This window comes from Pholcus phalangioides, unplaced genomic scaffold (assembly GCF_987345545.1).
Source record: "Pholcus phalangioides strain wild (caught in Gottingen) unplaced genomic scaffold, Ppha-v1.0 ptg000003l_1, whole genome shotgun sequence".
NCBI classification, from domain to species: domain Eukaryota; kingdom Metazoa; phylum Arthropoda; class Arachnida; order Araneae; family Pholcidae; genus Pholcus; species Pholcus phalangioides.
In genome coordinates this window covers 5,504,943-5,531,812 of record NW_028301596.1, presented here as the reverse complement: position 1 = coordinate 5,531,812, position 26,870 = coordinate 5,504,943, and the positions used below count along the sequence as shown (strand labels likewise).

The 26,870-nt window shown below is 32.5% G+C and overlaps 1 protein-coding gene across 1 annotated transcript in view; it reads right to left on the bottom strand.

Moving 5' to 3' along the window:
• LOC149087954 (uncharacterized) overlaps positions 1-26,870 on the bottom strand; it is a 48,490-nt gene that overhangs the window by 3,590 nt on the left and 18,030 nt on the right. Inside the window, exons 4-14 of the mRNA XM_089242964.1 lie at positions 26,057-26,081; positions 24,299-24,875; positions 21,675-21,730; positions 20,339-20,439; positions 19,436-19,588; positions 11,402-11,513; positions 9,226-9,462; positions 7,489-7,880; positions 3,177-3,265; positions 2,648-2,770; positions 1,388-1,480 (exon numbers count right to left, since the gene is read on the bottom strand). Coding sequence (XP_089099090.1) covers positions 1,388-1,480; positions 2,648-2,770; positions 3,177-3,265; positions 7,489-7,880; positions 9,226-9,462; positions 11,402-11,513; positions 19,436-19,588; positions 20,339-20,439; positions 21,675-21,730; positions 24,299-24,875; positions 26,057-26,081 — 1,958 coding nt within the window. The remainder of the gene's footprint in view (positions 1-1,387; positions 1,481-2,647; positions 2,771-3,176; positions 3,266-7,488; positions 7,881-9,225; positions 9,463-11,401; positions 11,514-19,435; positions 19,589-20,338; positions 20,440-21,674; positions 21,731-24,298; positions 24,876-26,056; positions 26,082-26,870) is intronic.

Sequence of the window (26,870 nt, the reverse complement as noted above, 5' to 3'; positions counted from 1 at the left end):
AAGTGCTCCAGTGCCAAGAACTCTTAAAAATGTGTGAAAAGGATCCTAATTTTTGAAACTCAGTTATCACCGGTGATGAGTCATGGATTTTTGAATACAACCCAGAAACAAAAAGACAGAGTTCAGAGTGGCACACCCCATTGTCGTCCAAGAAGGCACGCATTAGCAAGTCCAGGATCAAAACCATGCTCATTGTCTTCTTTCATGTCAGAGCTATTGTCCACCACAAATTCGTACCTACCGAGACCACTGTGAACACAGCTTTTTGGAAGTGCTCAAAAAGCTGAAAAGGAGGGTCGCGCGCTGCCGAATTGACATCAAGGACGCATGGGAACTTCATTGTAATAATGCACCAAGCCACAATGCCTTCGTTGTCAACAATTTCCTGGACAAGACCAATACCCCACTGGTTCCCCAGCCTCCCTACAGTCCTGACTCCCCCAGACTTTTTTGTTTCCTCGCTTAAAAGGAGCCCTGAAAGGGAAATATTGAGACATGATTGAAAACATCCAGGCTCATGTTACATCGGCTCTAAGCAGGCCTGGAAACACCGCCTCCATAAATGTATTGACGCAGGAGGATGCTATTTTGAAGATTTTTAACTAATTGTACGAATATGTCCAATAAATGATTTTTTTTATGAATTTGGTCTCTTTACTTACAGAACGCACCCAGGGCCGTTTTAAGAGCATCATGGGCCCCCAGGGCCAAGTGGTTTTTTGAGGCCATACTAGGTAAATTCTAAAAAATTTCAACCAAATCTCATTTTTGTGAGACCCGGGTGGGCCCATGCGTTAAGACGGCACTGAACGCACCTTGTATTTTGTCACAACATATTGCCTCCCACATTTCTTCTATGTGGAGTGGATACCTCTTATATAAGCATGTTACAAGAATAAGACTAAATTTTCTAATAGTTATGATTTATTTTGTTTCTTAAAAATAAACGCACATTATTATGGCTTAAAAGTTGGGAGTTGAATGCAATGTCTATGATATGCAATTGGATTACGATTTAAAAAAAAACCTTTACGACTATTTTTTTATATATCACTAGAAATCGCAGCATGCATCTTGTTTATTTTATATTTACTCGACTAATGTAACTATCAATATTATGTTATTTTCATATTCATCAAATGGAATCATCAAAACAAACAGTAAAACCTACCAACTTGGACACCTATGTACACTGGACACTTCATGCATTAGACAGTTTCTAATCGAACTACTGCCATAATTTTGTAAAACAGAATGTGCTAAATAATTTGCTTCTATATCTTGGACACCTTTCTAACTTACAGATTTCAATGAAACCGTAGGTATATAACTTAGACAGGTTTCACTGTATTTGGAATGTAGAAATTGATGTTTACTGAACACATACCTCAGATCATCCTCATATCGATCATCATATTTCTTATCTCTCCATATGTTTTTATCCAACGAGTCAAAAGGTCTTTTCAAACCCATCTCAGACCTGGTGATCGAAAGCATAAAAAAATTTCAGAATAAGCAGCATTACTGAAATCAATATCAGATAAAAACAAATCTCACCAGTAAAAATTCTGTATCCTGCAGATTTTATATTAGCAAATGTATATTACATAGCTGCCAACTTTTGAAAATGAAAATTCGGGAGATTTTCGCGCACACCCGTATTTTATGCTAAAACCACTCCCTAATAAATACAATAGGGATTTTTCCAAATAAAATAGGGATTTTCCAAATATAAAAGTTAGAGCGTAGGGAATAAAATACCTACTCAAAAACTGAAGTCAAATTAAAATAGGGATTTTACACACATGGAAGTTAAACCCTTGGGAATAAAATTCCTACGCAAAAAACAAGTGAAATTGGAGGCCAAAACTTCAATGATGTAAAAATAAATATTCTGTTCAATCAGAAACGTTGCGAACAAACATTCTGAGCGAATGACCCCAAAATCATCGGAAGATGAAGGAAAACACTGTCAATTTTTGAAGAACACTGACTTTTTGTGACACTTGCTTGATGGTTTGTTTTTTTTTTCATTTCACGAGTGATGATGGCAGTCTTTCCATGACCAATGTTTATGTCCGTAACACAACTTGTACAAAAAGGAAAAGTCGGCCCTCTTCTGGAACGTTTGATGAAAGGAAATTCATCGGAATAAGTATCTTTAAAATTGATTAAATATGTTTTTGCTTATCAGTATTCGTGTTTTGTTATATCGCACGTTATAACAAAAGAAATTTTTACCACATGCGCGTGACTATAATCTTCAATTATTATCCAGGACTATTGGCTGCTAAGTCATTTCCCTGCACAATAAGACAAACAACTTTCTTGTTACCATCAGAGGGTTTGTAAAACTTCCTTAAAAAGGGAATTTCCCTATTTACGACGTGTGACATCATTTCGAAAGGGAAAAAAAGATGCCCCACAAGAAATTCCTTAGAGATTGTTTTCATAAGCTGAGATTTTTTTTGATGAAGTAGAGAATTTTAAGTGACAATTAGGGATTTTTGTGATTTTCGTAAAAATTCGGGAGATTTAAGAACTTTTCGGGATGTCGAGCAATGAAGGTAAAATTCGGGAGATTCCCGAAAAATTCAGGAGACTTGGCAGCTATGATATTAACAAGTATAATTTTTTTAGTACGTACCGCATACGCATGTTTCTTATTTCTTGCATTTCACGCTCAATCCTCTCGCGTTCCAGCCTCTGAGTCTCTTTCTCTTGTCTCAAAACTCTGGCCTTTTCTCTTTCAAGCTGTTCTTTCTCCATTCTAAAAACAATTTACATGATATAAAAAAATCTAGAAATTTAAAATTCTTGGTTCTTTTGAAAGAATGCTTGCAAGTATATTATGAGGCTGTGTAATGTGTAAAGTCATGTTGGTTAATTTTTTACATGAGTATTAATATTTTTTGGAAAATTTACTTTTGGAAACAAATTTTGTTCAAGGTTCCAGTGAGTTTAAGGAGCAAATAAATCTTGTTAGTCAAGGTACCACTGTATACTAATAAAGAAAATCTGGTCACTATCTATAAATTTTTCTATGCAACATGCAGTGTAAAATCGAAAAGAAAAATTAAATTAGACTCAAAGGAAAAATAACTTTAAAAAAAATATCACCAAGCCGTAATTTTAAAAGTACTTGAAATTGTTTTCTGTGACGTGAAATATCTTACCTCAACCGTTCCCTTTCTCTCTCTATCCTCCTGGATTCTTCCCTGTTTCTTCGTTCTAATTCAATTTGTCTATCATCATTTCGATCATACTAAAAGATAAAAAATTAATATATCCTATATTTTCTTGTATAAACTATCATAAAATGAATCCCTGATGCATGTTTTATTTTTCTCACAAACATTGTTTCATTCATCATTCATAGATACACAAAAATCTATAATTTCAAAAATATTATATTTCATAGTCCCCATCATTCAAGGTCCATGCATCTAAGATGTCATAAAATAAGCAAAAGTTAGCTGTTAGAGAGATGTTATTCTTCCCAGCAGATAACATTACACCATATCAAAGACACTTTTTGGATATCAATGCTGAGAATGAACTTTGTGAAAAATTCCCAGCGTTCAAATGTTTGTTGTCACCGTTAGGAATCGAACCCTGGTCCTCTTGCAATCTAAAGAAATACACATCACACTACCAACTTGAAAAACTGATGACAGCACTCACTAAACACAAATTGCAGACATTGCTTTTAGGGCAAAACCTACTAAAATTCACAAAACTAAACTGATGGAAAAAAAGCCATCTTTTATGATGAACTAGAAATGCTTTCTATTTACGCATAATAAAATCACACATTCTAGGATAATGGCAGTAAATAATTCACAAGGAAAATATATAATACAGCTGAAGATGAAAGAACAAAAAATTCAAATTTCATTCGTTTCTTGACGAGGAAAAAAACTAAACTACAAACATTCACCTTGTGCGCACTATTGGTATCTCCCTCCAGACTAGATGGTAACTGAAACAAGAGGGAAGGTTTTCAAGGGGGAAAAATTACTAGATTTCTTTTGTGATGTTCCTTTTCGTTTGATGCCTTAAAAAGCATGTTTTTTTTTTCTTGGTTAATATAGTCTTGTTATTCTTTAATGGCAGAAAGAAAGCACCAATTTTTTCAGTGGTAAAGAATGCGACCACCTGCATACACTCTTTCCTCTTTGAAATAAGCTAATACCACACCTAATAACACTAAAAATATTATACGGACTTTAAACTGAAAGCCTTCTTTCAAAATCATTAATAGTTTTGAGGCATAGTAGCCCAGATTGATAAGATACTTGCCTAAATTACCAAAGGATGTTAAGAGGTGTTGCGATTTCGATATACCCAGTTCGTCCTTGTCAGAAAACTTCCTTGACACGGGGGTACAACAAAAACAGCCACATGACCACAGAAAAAATTGCTACCGCAGGGAGTCTCCCATCGGGGGGTTAGCGTACCAACCTCTCAATGAGTATAAAAAACAAGCCTGCCATTCGGAATCAATAAATTCTAGGTCCCGATCAAATTAGCCCTCGTGTACAAAAAAACTAAATTTTAATCAAGAAATAATTTGCAAAACATTTGCTGAGAAAGGAAAGGGTTTGTTGTGGAAAAATTGCGGCCCAGTGCGACCACACCTTTTGCACCCCCCTCCCCGCCCCTCTAAATGACGGGCCTGCCACAATACCATTAATGAGAAAGCCTTCTGCATGCCCAAAATACCCAAAAATGGAGACAATACCCAAAATAAACTGACAATACCCAAAAATTATTGTCGGTTACACCCAAATGATTGTTGTTCATTAAGAGCTAACTATTGACTACTGATAACCTGTGTAGGAGTCATAATGGAGCACATGGTAAAAAAAATCTGAAAACACCACAAGAAGCAAATCAGGAAAATAAAACAGAACAAATTGTTTCACACCGAGTCATTGAAAAAATTAGATTTAAAAAAAAAAAAAAAAAAAGTAAAAACAAATATTGTTATAGCACTCTGAAAAACATTTTAGAGGGAGTTATGGTTAGTAGAGCGAAAAAAAGTCTTCAACCCATGACGTGCAGGCCACGCATTTTGCCCTCACAGCTTTTTGTCGTATGTGGCCTGCTGATCATTTTCAGAAAATGGTTGAGAACATTGAAAAACGATTAATTCTAGAACTAAAGAAAGAAATCATTTCAGAACTCAATGAAAACCATGATGAAAGAAATAATTCTAGAGTAAATGAAAGGAATAATTTCGGAACAAATTGATGAAAACTCGAGAATTACAAATACAATACAAATACAATGCCACAACAGGCAAAATGCCCAACGAGGTGGCTAATAAAAAGATGCCCATAAAAATATGGATGTCATATATTTAAAAAATACAGCAACCCAATTAAATAAAAATGCAATTAACATGGAAATTAAAAATTACTGAACGAAATAGTTTTGGAATTTTTGAAACAATTTCAGAATGGGTAAAAATACAATTTTCTGTCGTTTGATGTTTGTGTGTCTTAGACATTGTACACACCTTTTTGACACAACAGATTATTTCACCATATTAAATTTATTCCGCTTAAAATATAGAAATATTTACACCGTGACATTGACAACTAGAATAAATGAGTCCTCAATTATTTTTGTCTCTACTCAACTCATTGGCCCCTTCTATTAACATGCCACTAAATTACATTTTTTGAGGTAGTTGGTGGCTCGCAGGCTTTGCGTTATGATTCAATTTGGCCTGCGGCGTCTGAAAGGTTGAAGACCCCTGTAGATCATTGGATATAATTGTATCAAAAGGAATTTAACATAAAAGTAAAAGCAATTAAAAGGTCCAGGGAACAAATGACTTTACAGCAATTTTTTAGAAAATGAGATTGCAGTGCCATCTTGTAACTTTCAAGGAATACTATCCCCACGTGCATTAATTTTTGAGGTAGGACGACTTTAAAGCTGTAAAAAAATGGCAATAAAGTTTTGATATACTGGGGGAAAATGACTTTACTATATGCGTTCAGAGAAAAAAAGAACTTGATTGCGCCTGACCTCTAGCGGTTGTTAAGGAAACCCCTTATCAGACAAGATTATCAGCGTCATTTTTCTGTGTTTCCCTTTGTGTAGTAGTGTTTACTTTTTACGTTAAATTTTTTGAGGTAATTTTATTGTTGTACACGATGGGGACAATGTATGCATTTTTGAGATTCGTATGCAAAACAAAATAAAAATGTCACAGTCATAAACCATCCTTTACTATCTGGTGGTGCAAAAGCAACACTTTGACACTATAAAAGTTAACTTTTCCTATGAGGGGACATTCTTACATGGAATGTGACCGAAACATGGGTCTCGTCAATCAAAAATCACTCTGAAATACCAGGTGATTGGAAGTGTTGAGCTCTTGGAGATCAAACCTTCTATTTTGATGCAATTGGCTGTGACAGTGATGAATTGGAGCTCCAAAATTTGGTTGATCACTTGGCATCATTCTTTTCACCGAAATGCCCTTTGCCAATGAGACCAGTTTGAAGGTTGAAAATTTTAAATGAAAAACTTGATTTCATCAACCACAAGTCTTTGTTTTTTGGTCAATACCTATCTTCACTAATTAGGCAAAAAAATAACTTTGCACCATTAACCTGTTCATACCAGGAGACTAGCCATCAAAGCTGCGAAAGCTAAAGACCTTCTTCACCTTAGTACATTTCTGATGCGAATAGAATCATGAGAATTCTGTGAAAAGCTAACACCTGAAGACATCAACGAGGGGAGCGATGATGACTATACTTAGACAAACACCTCCCCCCCCCCCAACATACTGAGATTGCCACAGAAGAATAACTTCATAGCAGTCCTTTTTTTTCTGCAAATTTTTTTTGGTAATTTGAATTGTAAAAACGTGTATTTCATTACTTTTTTTCTTCTAAATGAATACTTTGACTACATGAATAAAATTTGTTCTGTTCAAAGTTATTTGGTAAACCTTTTATACATTTACCAGTTCGAAAACTTTTGAATTTGTTTTTCCTCAAAACCTAATTTTAATTTTTCCCCTGGACCCTTCAATTTCAAAGATGCAAAAAATTATCATTGTAGAGGGAGTTATCATTGCACTGAGGTTACTATATATGTAACAGTAATAATTTTTGATAAATGAAAAATAAAGGAAGAAAAACATCAATGTGGAAGCAAAAAAAAATTATAAATATGCAGTCCAAGCTAACAGCAAAACCTCTTATATGGCTACAAGGACAATACATATAAAAAACTTCATATAACTTCTATTTTAATATATCAATATAGAATAAATATTCTCATTTTTATGCAGTAAATCACAGAATCATATGCACATAATTCAATCTCTCCCACTTTGTGTGAAAGACAATGGAAGAGATAAAAAAAACCACAGAACATTCAACTCGTAGCAGCCCCATTGTGAACCCAGTTTAAACATAGAACAATGATTACAGCCCTGAAAAATTTTACATAACTCACAGATCTCAATGGACTGTTGCGTCTCAGGGGTGACCTTGAACGGCGCAGGGGTGACCTTGATCGGCGCAGTGGTGACCTCGATCGTAGCAGGGGTGACCTCGATCGTCGCAATGGGGATCTTGAACGCCGCAGTGGTGACCTTGATCTGCGTAGTGGAGATCTCGATCTGCGCAATGGTGACCTCCTTTGGAATCTACCATATCTATTAAAAGGACGAATGTTGTTGAATCTACCTCTACTTCTGCTGCGGCTTTTTGACCTGTTTCTTCTTTCCAAACGATCCGGGGATGACTGCTTGGTACTTGATTTCTGGCTTGTCTTGCTGGTTGCACGACTGGTCCTGGAACGGGAACGCTTTCTTCTTCTTTGTGGACTCTTTGATGGCTTCTCGTCTATTGGGGGGGGGGGGGAGAGGAGTTGTGCATTTATAAATTTAGTTTACTACAAAAAAAATACACATAATGAACGTTTAAAAATCAATGCATGTTGCAAGCTTAGCTACAATTTAAAAAAAGTCTTCCCTGTCTGTAGGCGTCTGTAGGCTAAAAACGTCTGTAGGCAGACTTTCAATCAGATACTTACACATAGCATTAATAAACCACACACACACTTGAACTATATCCCCTATGGAACCTCAAACAAATCAGTAAATGTTAGAATGTGTGTGTATGTACTGTACAATTAAAAAGGCTGCTATACACAACTACTCTGACGTGACTTTTATCATTTTTACTGGTGATTATGCATAATTCTCAAATGAAGTTGGTAAGTACGATAAATATGGAAAAGAAATCGTGTGGAAATCACTGAAATTCAACCGCTTTTATCAGTATCTTCTGTATATGATGATGCACTACACATATTTTGCCATTAAAATCAAATGAAATTAAAATAAGTGCTATAAGGATGAAAACACATAAATTATCAGTCTTGAACCATTAGCTTTCCCCACATTTATCAACATCAATGATTAAATCTATCATCCCAGACCAGTGTTTCCTAAAGTGGGCAATGGAATGGTCCAAGGAGACAGTAGAAGCTATGGATTTAATAAAAGATTCAATGGGCTGACTCTTAAGGTAAGTAGAACTGCTATTTACATTCGTTCAAGTTCAACCTACATTGGAGAAGTCAACAATTCCTACTTTACCTAAAGAAATATCACAACTATACAAAATGACACACAAAATAATTAAAAAAGAAAAAACACCCAAATATCAGTATTAGATTGGTTCAAACTTCCAGAAATAGGCTAAATGTAAAGGGCACAACAGGTTGTTACTGACCACAAGCATAATTGCTTCACATGAAAGCTCCTTGTAACCCTGTATGAGAGGCTATCATACTACCAATTACATTTTTACTGAAAAGTACAAAAAAAAATTCTGCAAGAGACCATTCCTAGAAGCTAACCAAATTTTAAAAATCACATATGAGGTTCCATTCACCCCTAATTTCTGCTTACCTCAGTTTACCTTATTAGAAGGCATGCACATACACCAACTCATTAAAAATTCTCCAGAAGAATGTTTACGACTGTAACGATTCAATGCCTGAACAACTGAATTATACATGCATGAAATTACCAGATAGACTCATAGCCTATAGAAAATACTGTCCAACAATTCAACGGTTTCCTCTATTTTGACATTCAGTGGTGGATTAATGTTGAATTTCAAGTCAGCATTGTGCAATGGTTACAGAATAAAAAAGAACAAAAGATCAACTTAGTCAAACCTTTTTCTTTTTCACCAGATTTCGCATCTTTTTCTTCCTTACTGGCAGTCTTTGAATCCTTATCAACTTCTTTGGAGTCTTTACTCCCTTTCTCTTTGTGTGTTTCTTTATCAGCATGTCTATCCTTTCTTTCATGGCGGCCTCGCTCATGGCATTTGTCTCCATGCTTTTCATTCTTTTCACTATGTTTTTCAACTTTTTCCAATTTATCATCAGACCCTTTATCTTTTTCAGAACCTATAAAAAAAAAGAACTTTTATGTAACAATCTCGTATACAGTTGAAATAAAATTAACATTAATTAATTGGAAATAAAGTAAATAATTTAAAAATAGATAATTTAAATGAATAGTCTGTAATTACTAAAAATACTGTATTTAGATTTTGACAGCATCTGTATAAAATTCCAACCCCTATACTGTTTTTCTCTCCCATATGTGACTTATAGTGTAGGTTCTCGTATTTAATTGTTTTGGGGGCCAACAGAGGTGTAATGAAATCATGTCATTTAATGTTCAGATTCACAAATTTAAATGTTTTGGGGGCTAACAAAAGAATTTGTTAATTATTTTTGAATGAAGTATGTATTAATTTTTTTAATAAGGATGGTAATAAGGAATATACAATTGGCATTAATCCAATTAACTACAGTGTAAATAAACTAATTAATTTTCAGCATATCGTGCATGACTACTTTGTCTAAAAGTTTTTGCCTGGTTATACTTTATATATGCACAACACAACGGCAAAATGAGAACGGTATTTTGCTTATGTACTTACAAGAACGGTCTCAAACCCGAACGGGTTAACAATTTTATGCACAAATAACAATTTTTTCATTGCCATGGCAACCTGCAACCTAGGACCTAGGATTACTCAAGTCCTAGTCTAGTGTGCACAGTGGTTTCAAATTTTTTCCCCCTCCCATTATTCTCTTGGCTTCGTCCTCATTTAATAACGGCTTCCTAGAATAGACTAGAAAAGAATTATTTCAAAGCAATGAATGGGCACACACATGCAGCATTCAGAATAATACAAGTGGTGCAAGTCCAAAAATTAAAAAAATCATAGATTTAGTTTTAGCACATTCTACAGTATGGGGTTTATTCTGAGCACCAGTGAAATAAGCCCACAGTTTAACTGTTTGAAAATAAAACTTAATTGAATTTGAAAAATGTGTACTGATTTTGTTATCTATACACATTACTTTAAGACTACATTATCTTAAAAACAGTTTTTATGGACTTGCACTACTTGTATTCTGAACCCCTCATAAACCAACTTCGTAGTGCCTCCTAAGAGCTGTGACGAACACTTTGAAAACCAACTTCGTCGTGCCTCCTAAGAGCTGTGACGGACACTTTGAAAACCAACTGGTCTATTGAGATAAAGTTTTAAAGTATTTCCCTCTTTTAGCAAAGGATAAAAGCAAGATATACCCAAATTTTTCTTCCTTTTTTGGAGGAGGGGGTTACAATACATTAGCAAAAAATGACTTTTGCTAGAAGAAAAAACTAATTTACACGTGCTCTAATCAGACCAAGAGATAAGTTCCAGGTAATGTGAGTGACAAAGAACTGAAGCATGAAATTTCTTGAGGGAATGTGTTAAGGCACAGGTTTTTGAACTTTCCTGGTCCCCCTTCTAAAGCATCAAAATATTTTCCATCTTTCGGTGTTGAAACATAGGTCTACAGCAGTGATTCCCAATGTGGGCATTAAAGCCCCCTTAGGGGCGATGGAATGTTCCAGGGGGGCGGCAGAAGCTACAGGTATAACATAGGATCCTATGGGTTGGATTGTGTTGTAGGGCAATGGGAGAAAAGGTTTTCTTAAGAAGGGGGCGATAGAAAAAAAAAGGTTGGGAAACTATAGTCTACAGGTTTGGTAAAAAAAAACCAATGCAACACACAAACAATTCACATTTTTTTAATTACTATAATTTTCTCAGGTTGGTTATGCCATTATCATTATTAATGTCATCCTACTTGAGAAAAGAATCGCGGCAAATAATGTCAAAAATCCAACAATTTTCTTTCAGATTGGGAACGTGAAAGAGAGAAAACAATTCAGTTCATTTAATCAAAAGCCTCATTTAAAATTTTTTTAAATTTAATTTTGATTTGATAAACATGTAAAAGAACAGATGAAAAAAATATCAAACAATATTTCACTCACTTCTCTTTTGTTGTTCATCAACTTTTTCTTCGCTTTTAGCTGGTTTCTTGGCTTTTTTTTCAGGTTCTTGTGCCATACTGCATTTTTTTGCACCAGTAAGATCCCTATTTGTCTGAAAAGAGTTCAAGGAAAGACAACTTTGTCAAACATAAAATATGACAATGTTGCATTTAATTTTTTTTATCCTTTTTCCAATGAGAGCATGATCCACAAAACTTTCAGAAAGTTCATTAAAAAATAAGTTTCAAGGTAAAACATGGTAATTCAGATAAAAATCATGAACACCCCACACACAACATTCATCCAGAACAAATTTTTAACAAGGAACAAGATTGAATAGAAAAAAAAAGGTTTTATCATAAAACACACTATAATGACAGAGACAAATTTTTTTAAAAAATGATGCAAACAGCTCTTGCTTTTAAAGATACAGTAGATGTAGTTAAAAACATTAAAGAAATCAAATAAAGTTTAACTATGAATTTCATTAAAGCAATGTATCAGAGACGATTACATAGTTTACATTAACAAGTTTACGATTATATTAGCAATTTTTTTTAAATTACATTAACAAGTTTTTCCCAGCAATCACCACCATATATTTTAGTTATAAAGTTAATTTCAGAGACAATTGTAAACATTTGCTTCACATTTTGTAGAACAGCAAAAATCCTGTATAAACCCAAGGCTGGACAAATATAGGGCAGCAAAAATTTTCTTTGCATAGTTAATTAATTGCAGGCTGAGAGCAGAATAAAATGTTTGGAATTTATAGCAACATATCTGCCAACATGAAAGAGAGTCACTATGTCCTGGAAAAGTCTAACATTATTTTGGAACCTATTCTTTGGGTAAAATTTGTGTGCAATTCATATAGCGCTGGCATATAACCTATCTATCCTTTATAACAATATCATAACTCTGATGCCAATATTTATGATTTCGTAATGTTAATATATCCCATTCATAATGAAAAATAATTTCAATAGGTTTCTCTGGTCCCTTGAGTATTATTTTTATATAGGTAGCAGTTAGTTTTAACATCAGGTATGTTGTAAGGACAAAAAAATATTAGCAGTCTTTCTGATTATCTTTTACTAATTATTAACCTCTACATATTTTTGTTCATTAAATTTCCATCACTCACATATGTATAACAAATATATTACAAGGTCATAATGTACAACTTAAATATGTGAACTTACCACCATCTTTTTTTAATGCATAACCAAGAACAATGAAAAACTCAATAAGAAATACAAAACTGTTCTATGGTTGTATTTATATGCTTTATAGTTGAATTGCGCAGTAATAAATTGATGCACACAATGATTTAGGAATTTCACCAAACGGTATAATACTTAATACTGCCACAATAACGTTAAGAGGCATGGAATAACAAGTATACTTAGTCAAACAAATTTGTTTGACTAACACTAATCAAAGTCTGCAGAAGAATACAAACAACTGGCTGAAGAACATTTCTAGCTCATATGTAACTATAGAAACCACAAGATCTTGTTAAGAGTGTTAAGAATAAAATAATTTTGTATAAAGGCTTGCCTGCCTGTATTTCATGTTACATCATAATTGCACTCAACAACGAAATGATACAATGGGGCTGGACAAATCGCAGAAAATAAAAATCTAGGTGCCAAAAAATTTTTTCCTGAAGAAAAGGGTCCAAAATAATGCTTCTTTGGGCATTAGCAGGACATAGTGATCATCTTTCATGTTGGAAGATATGCTGCTATAAATTCCAAACATTTTGGGCTGCTCTCAGCCTGCCATTTAATTACACAAAGAAAATTTTAGGCCCCAATACCAATTTTTGTAGGCGACCTGGTGCCTGGGATTTGTACAGCCATTTCTGAATATGCTATATTGTGATGTTTTCTTAATGGAAAACATTTTTAAAAAAATCAATGTATAAAAGAAGGGGTTTGCCACAAAAATTTCAGCCAGCTTCTCATGTCCAAATTTAGAAGTGTCAAAGCAAGAAAAACTGGTAAATTATTGTTCAAGTTTTGGTCATATGTGAGTTAAACAGTTGTGGTATGAGTGAGACACAAATATCAGGACACATTGTTGATAATGAAACCTTAAAAAAAATCTTGAGACTTGTTTCAATCATTAATGTCCCCCCAGGGGTGGAAAATGAAAATTTGATTTCTGTAGCAAGAAAAATTATTTTCGTAGCAGCAAATATATATATGTTGTTTTTGTAGCAGCATTTATCGGTTTTATAGCACTTTAAAATTTTGGCAGTAAATATACACAGTTTTTATATACATATATGTGGTAGCGTACACAGGATTACTTTTTACTTAAAAAAAAAATGTTATCTCAGCTCAGAAGAAGGGGGTGTCCTGTCCTCCTGCACAAGGTACAAAATACATACAGATTTCCTCTAGAAGAAATTTTTTTTTTTTTTTTTTTAAATCAAAAAAATTTTGAGAGACTTCTTGATATTTATATTTTTACATTCTCTGCAATATCAACAAATGCGAGGCTTTTAATAGAAACATTTTAACACATGGTATTTCAGATTTCAAAACTAATTTGAAAATGAGTGTTTTTAAATTTAGCTTGTAGACTTGGTAATCACTAATTTAAAAAAAACAATCACTACAGAAGAGACTTGAAACACTCATTAGAAAAGTGTTTTTTTTTTTGGTTTTTGCCACTGATGCAAGTCTAGGTTATGCTTTTGTTCTCTTCAGTTTCAAGCATTTTTGATAGTTTAATTTTGCTTCTTTTACCATAATCTACCTATTTTATATTTAAAATGTGTTTCTTTTTGAGCTCGCTTTTGATCATTACCTGTTTGATTCAGCATACTTTTGCTGGGTTATTCTTAGAATATTTATTAGGAATTCTTTCTAAGAAATTTAATAGAGTGATTAAAAACTATAGACTTATTAGATTATTATTATTAGATTATTTTTAACTTACACTAGTAATTTAAACCATAGAATTAAATTATTTTTAATTCAAACTACAGAATAATGATTAAACCATTAGAAATTTAATAGAATGATTCTGTTTTCACAAAATGAGTTGCAACTCCTGATGATGAAGACAGATTTGCCATTGCTGTTTTTTTCAGAGCGATAATAAGTTCTTTCACGACCTTTTCCATTCTGTGAAAGTAACTGGATACACAAATGTTTCATCAAATACAGCTAGTCAAGGAAAATCGACAATATTGAAAAAATAATTAATGTAAGGAACGCATAAAACAAAGGAGTCAACTTTTCTTCATAAAAAAAATAGCTGGAAACAGTGATTGAAGGATTTTTTTAATTCTGCAGATGAGCGGCAATTTGTACAGTTTGACCCTATTTTATATGTTGCCAGAAGTCTGGGCGCCGAATCTTGAGAGTGGGGGAGGGGGCAAAGCTAATTTTATTTGTGGCCTCAAGAAATCAAATTTCGAGGAGGACAAATAATGTTATCAAAAAGTCAGCTTCTATTGTGATGCAACTTCAAAGTTCCTTAAAAGAAAATTTTGTTTTTGGAGCAAGATGATGCAAGATGATAGAAGAATTATACCGCTTTTGTAGCAAAAATGTAACATACATTGGAAATTGTAACAGCTTATAGCAGATTTTCCACTCCTGTGACTTTCCCTTTCCAGGTCACTAGGAACCTGTTTCAATATATATAACCGAAGGAGACAAATTTCTCATCAGTCACTATATCAGAAAACTTTGGCTTTTAATCCTTAAAACTGTAATATCTTTCTATATGCACAAGTAAAAAAAAACTTTTTTTCACCCCCCCCCCTCCCCCCGGAATTGAAAATCATCAATAAGTGTATCAGCAGCTTGCTGAGCTCATCCATCTAAGAGCCATGAGAGCAGTTTAAGAGTTAAGGAAAAACAATCTAACTCTGGTAAAATTTCAGAAATTCTAACTGTTCTATCATGTTTTAATATGCAAATGATAAAAGAGCAATGATAAAAGATAGTTGCTTGTTATAGGAAAATGTTTAAAAAAAACATACTTTAAAAAAGACAAAATTTAATACTGAAAATCAACTGAGTGCAGTTTGGGGTAATTAACACATGTTTTTTTAAGAAAAGGCTCACTTATCACACCAGCTATATGTACGAGTATAAAAACATAAGTTGACTGGTGAACAATATGTTAAAAGCAAGGATGATGACAAAACTTGGAATCCTTCAATGCAAAAAGAACAATTGCTTCTGAAAAGCATTATCTTCAATTACTTCTTTTGATCTCTTAGTGTTTTGAGGATGCCCTTCTAAAAATAAAAATAAACCAAAATTGTGCACATTCAATCTATATTTGATTTTTGCACACAAACTCCTTTTCAAGGTGGTTAACAATATGAATAATAAATACTTTCACAACTTCCCTTTGACTTTGTGATAATTTGACTGTGCGTATGCTCTCTTTACTTAATATACAGAGGAACCAGGGTTGTCAGGTTTGACGCAAGGCAGTTTTTGACGATTAAAATCGTGGTTTAAACTGTCATGTCAAAAACCTCAGATATTGCTTTTCAATATAAAAATTCCCATTGGAAATACACACACTAATTGCATATAATGCTTAAAGTGACTATATTATACAAATAATAAATACTTAATACGATCGTAAAATAAATTTCCACTCTTCCCCCACCCCAACAGAATTATTTTGGATAATATAGGTTTTTTTTCTCTTATAAAATATACAATTTGAATAAAGCATAGCATAAAAGCTAAATGAAAATGTCTTTTCGAAGGTTAAAACTGCATATATATGTGTATGGATATAAACATCTGCTATTTTCTATTTATAATGGATAGGTGCTTAAAAAGTTCTTTTATGCCCTATATGTAATGCTGATTTCTGTAATTAAATTATCTCTAGATAATCACTGTGATACTTAACACAATACCCTTATTGAGCATAACATTAGAATATATACCTAGCAATCAAAATATTAAATTGTAAGACTAAAATGTCCTTTAATTTAGCAGTGCTAATTGTGTATGTGCTAAAGAAACTCATATAACATATTCTTAGTGATAAAGTAAGAATGACTAAGTTCGACTATGATATGGTATTGTTCCGGATAATTTTTCACAGGACTTCAAGATTGCAAAACAAGTGGTTCGATGGACAAACACAGATTTATTTACAGAGCAGCAATTTACACGTATCTACAAGCTAATCAGAGCTAACAACTTTCTCGCAAAGTTCAATCACAACTTACTTTTCATCGAATCTCCAATCTGGAATCGTCTCATTATATATTTGGTCGAAACTTTGAGAAAGAGAACATTCCACAAATTTCTATTTCATAGTACCAGGTTTGTGGCGCCACTGTCCAGAGGGGCAGATCCCTCTGGAATTTTCTGTACACACTCTCCACCAGTTCTCCGCCCATTGCACGTGTTTCTGCTAAACTGAAACCAGTATCAACAGATTTCGATATTTCTGAGAGCCATCAAACAAATCGCGCCATCTATCGTCTATAGATTGTAACAGTATATTTACTAGCATTTATAATACAATGGTTTTCCAATTGAAGCTGTATCTTAAACATGCAAAATAATGCCTTGGGTATGTATCAAGTGCTGCCAGCTCTGCTTTGATTGAAAATGCTCACAACCTAAGCTAAGAAATTTTTAGGTGAGAATAAATGAATTTAATTATTGTAGTTCTGCATGAGAATTAATGTGGAATGAAATTTTGAGCATATCAGAAAATTTAAAGTATCAAAATAGATGTTTTATTTATACTCGGTAAGTATTTAATTCACAATATAAAAATACTTTTATCCACATAAAAGTATGTTTTTTGTTATTTAACATCAGGTTAAAAAAACAGAATTTTTTGACTCTTCCTTTTTTTTTTTTTTTTTTTAATACTAAGTCAGTTTCCGAGGTCAAAAACCTAACCTTTACCTCTCTATCACGCATATTTTGAATAGACAGCTCTATTTCACTTAGCATATTGAACTTAGGTAAACAGTAGTTTAGATAAAACAGACCAGAAAATTACATATCAGTTCTAGACTGTGTGCCGAAAAATTCAAAATTGCAAATTATAATATTGTTTTAATTATTGTAATAAATTAGTGCTTGAAAGTAAATGTAATATGCAAAAGACGTAAATTTCTCATCAAATTATTAGCCTATTACATTCGAAATATTATCCAAAAGCATTCATGTAGGTTTTTGATGGTTTAAACCAGTTTTTAACAGTTTCAACTACTTTTTGACACTTATCATGTCAAAAAAACTGGTTCTTCAAAACCAAACCCTGAGAGGAACTTGTTACATACAGTGAAACGTCTGTATAACAAAGCTCAAGGCACCAGAGAAAGACATTTTGTTACACAGAATTTACCTATATAGACAGTATTTTAATACTACGTGAAATGTACTGAGAGACAGGAGAGTAATTTATATTGTTACACAAGAGATTGTTGCTAGAAAAAGGGTATCACTATACATACTATACATGTTTGTCACTGATTGTAAATTTAATATGAAAAATAATTTGAGAAGGACCTTGAAAATGATTTTAAACTGCATACTGATGAATAGAAAAATTATTATAGTATTTCATTATTGTTATACCAAAAATAAACTCAGACCAGTAAATGCAAGAGAAAGCAGAAACAATACTCACAAATATCTAAGTAAATAAAAATATTTAAAATAAAATTCATAAATGGAAATGAAGATGACTCCAGTCAAGTGAAATTGCTTCTACTACTATTTAATACAAATATAACTTAATGCCACATGCACCTCATACACAAACCTCTCTGGAATTTCTACCAAATCGGGTCATTTGTTTTTATATACAAATAACTACAGAAAGGCATATACGAGAAGCACAAGGGACTCACATCTCCAAGACAACCAAAAATTTAAAAAAATTCTATATATCTCTGTTTTAAAAAAAATTAATTTCAAAAGAGGGGGGAATGCCTTTCCTGCTATTTTAATGAATGTTAATTTAAATGCTTTTTAAAGGTTAGAACTCTAAACATCTCTGAAGAAAAAATCCTTGTGGTTTTTTTAAAAGTTGCTCCTGCAACTATAGTAAAACTTTGACTGTACAATGTAATTGAAACGAGCCTACCAGGATTTAAGCTAGATAAAAAATTCCTTCCGCAAAAAAGCGAAAATGGGGAGAAAAGCTTTAGCAAAATGCTACAATGCTAATGTAATGATTGATGGTTGGATGTCAATTTCTTGAAATGGTGGTAGAACCTCTCAAAACAGGGCTCATCATTTCTTCTTTTTTTTTAAAAAAACACTATATAGTAATTAATGATGATGGAATATACATTCAATAGACATAAAAACCCATTTGGTCATCCTTTGCTCTGCAGTTTTACCACTTGTACTGTGCTACTGAAAATTTTTAGCAATATTACTTCTGATGAACAGCAATGTTGCTGCTTCTACAACGAAGTGTAATGCCTTTTGATAAAATCACTTAAAAGCGTCATTGTTGCAAATGTGAACTTATGAAGGCTCTTCATCTCCATTTTTATCAAAAGAAAATTTTGGACTTATGAAATGATTTCCTCCACACCCAGGAAAATATTACCTTACTAATGAATCAATGTCCATTAAAAAAAAGTTCTGGATGCATGGAAGTTTCAGAGTCAAGGCTCTACTGTAAGTACTCAACACACACACATACATTAATATGATAAATCTACAATAACCTGCAATATGAAAGTTATACAATGTTTCTTCTGGGTTATTACACAATAGTCAAATATAAAACACATTCATGCTTCATTTGTTAGGCAGCAGACAATGTCAGTATTTTTCTCAATCATATACAAACAAATGAGACAATTTCTTCTATTTGTTTGCATTTATATTCTCTCTATCATTCTTTTTTTTAATATTATTTTAATTTTTCTATATTAAGTTGTCTGTCTCGTCATGGCAAAAATACGAAGAATACAAAAATACAAAATGAGTTTAAGAAATGTGTCCCTAAAATATTGCATTTTTTTAATTGTATTTTTTTTAAAAACCCTACCTTTTCAACATTTATCACTCGTCCTTGCAAAGCAGTTCCATGGAGTGTCTTCAAACAATTTTGAGTATCTTTACTGGAAGCCATGACAACAAATCCATAAAATCTATCATCATTTGGTTGTTTAGTGTTTTTCACTATTTTGGCAACTAAGACCTATGCATCATATAAAAAAAACATAGGAACATTTATCACATATAGATGAATCATAAATTTTCATAAATTATGAATGTTATATATGTATAATTATGTTATTTTATATCATAAATTATGTTATAAATTTCGAACTATGATATTCATGTTGGAATAAATCGAAAAGCTATCCATACTTACATGAAGACCACCGTAATTTTTATGGGCAGTGCATTATATTTTTGTCAGTTTTAAGTTTTTCTGTGACAATTGCTTTCATTTTGGGTTGCTGTATCAGACGTATTTGCCATCCATATTTATTTTTTCTTTTTAACATTCTAAGCCACCTTGTTGAATATTTTAACTGTTGTGGCTTTTGAATTTGTACACACAACTCTACATGAACAATCCTTTTTCTTGTTTTCCTTCAGTTAGCATCTTCTTAACACAGAGCTTGGAAGTGGTAAAACTATCCCATTCACCAATTTTTTAACAAAGTAACTTAAAAAAATTTCTAACACCAAACATAGAAAATGTCCTTATATCAGTGAAATGTTATATTTGAGCATTAATAAAAAAATTTAATGCTTTTTAAGTAAAACTCAATGCAAGCAAATTAGCAAACCAAAGTTTACTTTAGAAATAACCACATTACTTTAATCTCATGAAATAATTCAACTGCATATGACTAAATATCCAATTATATCTCATGAATCAAAATACTAATTTAATGAACAAACAATTTATTTGCCTAACTGAGAGAAAATGGATTACCTTTCCATGCTTTGAGAATAAGGCCTTCAGTTCAGCTGCTTTCGTTCTGTTGGATAAGTTGCTGACCCAAAGAGCTTCAAAGGGTTTTTTGCTTGAACCACCTTAAGGTGAAAAATAAAAATATCAAACTAATGTATACAAGGCTCCCACGTAAAAATGAGAAAAAGTAGGATGGGGGGGGGGGGGGTTACACCCCTAAACAACATATTATCATAGCATGATAAAAAAAATTCCTGAAAAAAAAAATGAAAAATTGCACAATTAATTTCTTTTTTACATAGCACACTATTTCAGTATCCTGTAAGATTGACTCGAGCTAAAGCAAAATGACAAATGACTTGGTTAGAAACACAATTTTTGTCCAAAATAGGGTATCAGCAACCACAGATCTCTCTTTTTTCTGTCTCTCCTCACGATATATATATTATTCTTTTTTTAGAATCTTACACAGTCCAGTCTGTCAACTCTCTTCGACGATGTACACAGCAAATTATAAAGACATGTAAATTTTTTAAGAATGACGCTCTTTTGAGATTACTGCCAAAAACACAATGTGTAAATTACAAGGTCTGGTATAAATAACTCAAGGTGGACCAGGTGGTTGTACTGCGCTGTCCATTCCTTTTCTAAAAGGATTTATTTAAATTTTAGTATTCAATGAAAGTGTAATCGTTTTTGACAAATGAAACACTTTCATTTCTAGCTTTTTGCTGAGCATTGTAAATATTGTTTATGCCTCTGCATGCCCTAAAAATGCAGAACACAACTAAATGCTATTGGGTATCATCAGAATCACAAAACCTAGAATAGGCCTATGTACCCAACTACTTTATTATGCAAACTATTTAGCATATTTGGCCTATACAGAAAATGTGCAACATAATTTTGAATGATGCATTTTAGTAGTTACTATCCAAGATCATGAAGAGTAGTTAATACAAAATTATTATTTTTCAACCAGGGGTAATAGTTTTAATCACTACTTTACTTGTTGAACCCTCAAACTAAGCAAAAGAAACATTAATAAGGCAAATGGTCCACATACCCAAAGAACCTGAAAAACGATACAATTTCTGCTTTGGCAGAATCATCAATTTCAATCTACTACATTTGCATTATATCAATGATTTCCTCCTCAATTAAAATGAATTAAAGGGCATGCATAAATATCAGCAAAAATAATGAAATTGATCACAAAGCAAAAGGAGAAAATGTATAAAAAGATGACACAAATTAAAAAAGTTATAAAATAGTATAAACAACCAGGAAAAGATTGATCAAAATTCATAGTATAAATATAAAGGAAACTGACAGAATATAACAAACATTTTCTTACTCAGCCTAGAGGATTTCTTGGTTGGACTGCTCTTTTTGGTTCCAGACACTTCCGAGCTTAACATAAAAAAAAATTAAAGCACAATTATTTTTTAAGATCTTTTATTAAAGGCAGTGCGAAAGAAAATCAAATTTCAATAGTATGCACAAGTCATCAAAATATTATGTAGACGTATAAAACTTAAATTCAGGAAGGGGATGGGATATTGTTTTGGTTTCACTTCATATTAAAAGAAAAACTATAACAAATTGAACTTGTCTATCATTGCAGGATTTAATTTTTTTTTTGTACCTTTAAAACATTGTTACCCAATTTCATGGAAATTACGAATATATCAGTGAGAATGTGACCGCCATTCAAGAATTATACAGACAACCACCAAAATAAAATTTACTAAAAATTACCTTTTAAATATTTTTTTGCTGTTCTTTCAAAAAGTATCAAATGAAATAAAAAAAATCATAACTCAAGAAAATTACTTATTCAGGGTTTTAAAAAGGTATATGCACACAGATATGCTCAAACAATATCAATCCCTAGTCACAGTGATATCAGTCTCTCCATGCAAATGCATTTTTATGAAATAGCTTTTGCCAATTTCCTTAGAAATATCTTGTGCACATATTTGTCACTAATAAATCAAAAGAGTATTTATCTTGTCTGTCATATCTTTATTTTTTACCAACCTGAATGTTCCGAACCTCTAGACAAATTATATTAAAAGAGTATTATTCTCAACATTATTCAATTATAAAGTTGAGTTATATTTTTTTGAACTTAATAAAAAAGTTGAATTCATTAGATTCAGTCTTACTACACTGTGCAAAGCCTTACGTCGTTTCAAATTTGTATTGATTATGATATAAGAGCATTAAATGGGTGAAATGTTTTCTAGGGTCTAAAAATACATTCAAATATTAGAGAATAAAAGATTAAAATTAATAAAGTTAAAAAAATAATGGTTAATGCAAAAAAATCAATTTTTATATTTTAAAAATATGCAATAAAAATAAGATATTCTTTTTAAAAAAATATATTTTGCAAATATATGTGTACACCATGTGAGCTTCGCATTGAAAACACCCATAAACAACCTTACAAATTCACTTTTCTGTACCATCTCACGGCTTACAGATGCTGCAAAATGGAATCCATAATTGTCTAAATATTTAGGAGCTGAAGGCAATTTTCTTGTGGCCAAGTTGACAGTTCATACATTCACTATCAGTCTGGTAAGTTCATCAGTGCACAGTCAAAAATTTTTGATTTCTGCACAGCAATCTTGAGTGACAACTGTACAATGAGTTGATATGATGAAAGCCCACATTGTTGGACGAAACACCAGCTACATAATTGAATGGAATTGGTCAGCAGAAGGTCTTCGAAACATTCTACACGTAAGTTTTAAAAATGACCAAATGATGAAAATTAATCATCGGAAAGCCCCAGCACCAAACAGTTCTTTTAAACTCCAAATAGCACAAGTAAAAGATATAAACTCACATTATCTGTACACGATTGGCACTTTCGTTCATACATATACTCTAGATAAATATGGGTCCAATTGAAAATTTGTTACAGATGCATGGCTAACCAGTTGACTCAACTCCTCTATAATGGTCTGGCGGATTAAGATTTAGTACACCAATGCTGTACTACTGAGCTGAGAAGTTTTCCATGCTGTTATATGCCACTGATGAGTAACAAGTCTGTGAGATGTGTCACAAAGCACTGCAGTCTTTAACATGGTTTCCGGCATGCACCAATTTGTTAGACATTCCCCAGAGGAATGCTTATGGGGTGCATGCATAGTGTAATAGTAGTAGTCTCTCATGTGTGGGTGGATAAAGATGTGATTCTGTTTGTTCAATGTCTATTCATGTTTCTGTCTACTGTGTTCAGGAATCTGTCTGCTCCGTGGTGAAGAATCTGTTCTCAGTGTTCAGGAATATCTGTCTGCTGATCTTTCAACCAGTCCTAGCAAACTCTTGAGCAGTATGAGCAATCAACAGTCATTTCCCAAGTACCTCTCACAAGCTCTTCTGACTAAAACAACTTTTCTGCTGTGAAAGTCACAAGTTGGTGAATTTACTGTTGTCCAAAACACTTGCACGATAACATACTCAGAAATGCTTATCCTCAAGTTGAGTGACACATGATGAAGATTGCACATGATTACACTAAGTACACATGCAGGGTATTGCTAATGCAAAGCTCGCTTTCAATGTATGTACACCGTCTAGTATTTTTGCAAAATATTTTCAATTTATTTATTACATCAAAATCTTTGACTGACAAAATTAACTTTTTCATACAAAAGAAAATCGAAACTGATACGGATGAACGCACTATTATTTGTGAATAGGCAAAGATGTGTTATGTAATTAAATATTACTGATCTACGAACATTTCTACAAATTAAACAGTTTCATAGCTGAACAATATGCATCATGTATTTTGATACATACAATGTATATATCAATTGCATATAGCATATGTAATTAATTTCAAAAGAAAAAAATTTCAAAAAAACATAACATTCTTAAATTTTCAAATATATATACATTTTTGCAAATTCTTTAAGAAATATACTCAAATGTAGAAAAACTATATTTAAAACGAACCTCTTGCTCCCTGAAGTGGTATGCACTTTGTCACCAGCATCTTTTTCCGACACTTCCGACTTCTCTTTTTCCAGAACATCAGATTCCTTCGCATCTGTTTCAAGGATATCTGCAACATCGTCAGCATCCTGAAGTTCTTTCTTGATCTCTAAACTTTCAGCTTCATCCGTCACAGCATTCTCTTTGTCACAGGAGCTCTCGTTTACAACAGGAACATCTACAGCTTCAGATACCTCAGCATTTCCCGATTCCATTGCACCATCATCTTTGACAGCCAAGTCCTCCTGTGAAAGTTCTGAAGCATCTGCATAACTGCCACCAGAATTATCAAGAGTGTCTTTATCCTCCAGCACAAGGATGTCCTTCTCCTCGATTGCAGCGGAATCAATACCAGTATCGAAACTGGCTTTTGAGTCAGTCTCATCACTAACCGATTTTACAACAGAATTAACACAATCAGAATTTTTAACCGTTGAATCGGCTGCCTCAGAATCGTTATTATCAGCCTGAACAATTGAATCACCCTTGTTGCTTTGCTGACCACTACCGCCCTTTTCATCAGCTTTCATGGTATCCTCTGTTGTCAAAATTCAATGGCATGATTACAAAATTTAATTAATCAAAAGCATAATCAAATCCTGTTCAAACATTTGTTGCAGGATCATATTTTAAAGGGAGGGGAAACTGTAAATTGTTTTTTTTTTGTTTTTTTTTTGTTATATTACATACACAAGACAGTGGATGGAACCTTTCTCAGCTATTACTAAAAAGAAAAATGTGCAGATTTATAGAATTTAAGCATATTTGACAGTGCATTGTCTATTTTCAGTATTATATCCACTATATATTAATGAAACTATCAAAGAAGTAGCACTCGAGATTTTTGTGAAAAAAATTCAAACAAACAACAATTTCGAAAATTTTTGAGCAATGCAGATGTATTTCATATACGCACTGATGATTAGAACTATTTTTTTACTGCTATGTGCCAAAAAGTAATAATAATAATCATTTAAAACTGAGTTTAGAATTTTTTTAATTTCCCATGATAAGAACTAAATTTTTTTACCAAAAAAAAAATTACAATGACTCTCTTCCCCTCCTCCCTTTAAACTCTGAAAGATACAAGAATTATAGATGATGCTAAATAAGTGAATAAATTGAAATTTTGATCTACAATGAAAATTAGCATTTTAATAGATTACAAAATGTCTTTTCCTTCTCATTTTGTAAGAATTTTTAGAAATTTTTCTTTATGCTTGATGTAACCTGATGTAAGAATTCACAAAATCCCTTTCCTAATTCAGTTAGGTTATCTTGTGCCCCAAAAAAGATCACTGTTTTTTTCTATCTATTTATGCAAAATTCACATCCAATATGCTGCATCATATACTGAACCACGACTACCATGAGATTTTAAAAAAAAATAAAAATTGACTTATCAAATCTCTTAATCAAATCTTAAAATCAAATCAAAAACTTTAATCTATGTTTTCCATTTAAATAATATTGCCACTGACAATACATGATTAATTTCTGGTCTAATGACAAGCATCACTTAAAACTACTATGCATTGCAAACAAATTTTGATGGGATTTTCTATGGGAAAAAAAAGGAACCTATGTGATAATTATATTAACCATGCACTAGAACGATGAAATGTTTAAAAAAAAAAAGTCACCAAACTCTTGGAACTTAGTTTACAAAACACTGTTAACTTAAAATATTGCTTAGGGGGAAAAAAATTCTCAACATACCTTCCTTCTTTTCAGACTCTGCATCCTGAAATAAGATTAATATTACTAAATGCCAATCTCATAATAATCCAATCGAACTAGAATTTTATTATTCACATTTACAAGTCTCTTTTAGGGTAAAACTGCATTATATTGTGCAAAGAAAAAGTTAAAAAATATCGAATAATTGTTAAGTCATCAAATTCCACAGTTACTTTATTATCTAAATTCAACAGCCAAAGATACGACATATTTAGACAATAAACAAAAATGAAACTTTTAGAATTAAACAAGAATAACTTTGTGTTAATGAGTGATTGACAGTGAACAATCATTTCTTTCCGCCTGAGGTAGAATTAAAAAAAAAACTATCATTGCAGTCGTTATCATAGTAGGTGAAAACTTGGGAACACCACAGCCCAAACAATTAAAAAATTACATTCCAGCTTCTCTTCATAGAGCTGTGAATATTATTGTACAGGAAGATGAAGATAGACACACATGGTATGCTTACTCCTCAAACTGCAGTGTTCAAACACTGACGATGTAAAAATTCATAATTGTAAGCACCATATATATACAGCAGAAATATATGCATATGTATAGGCCTATCTTTTTGGCCTCTCTCTTATTTATAATCTTCATACTTTTTTTTAAAAAAATTACATCAAATATGAGGAATTGACTTACAATGAAATTTATATTATATATATAGTCAGGTAAATAAATATGTTAATTACCAGAGCAGCTATATAGCTCTCTTAGGAAACCCTGATCTAAATCATTGAATATAAATAAAGTCTCTTCCTATCCTTCTCATAACATTTTCCAAAAA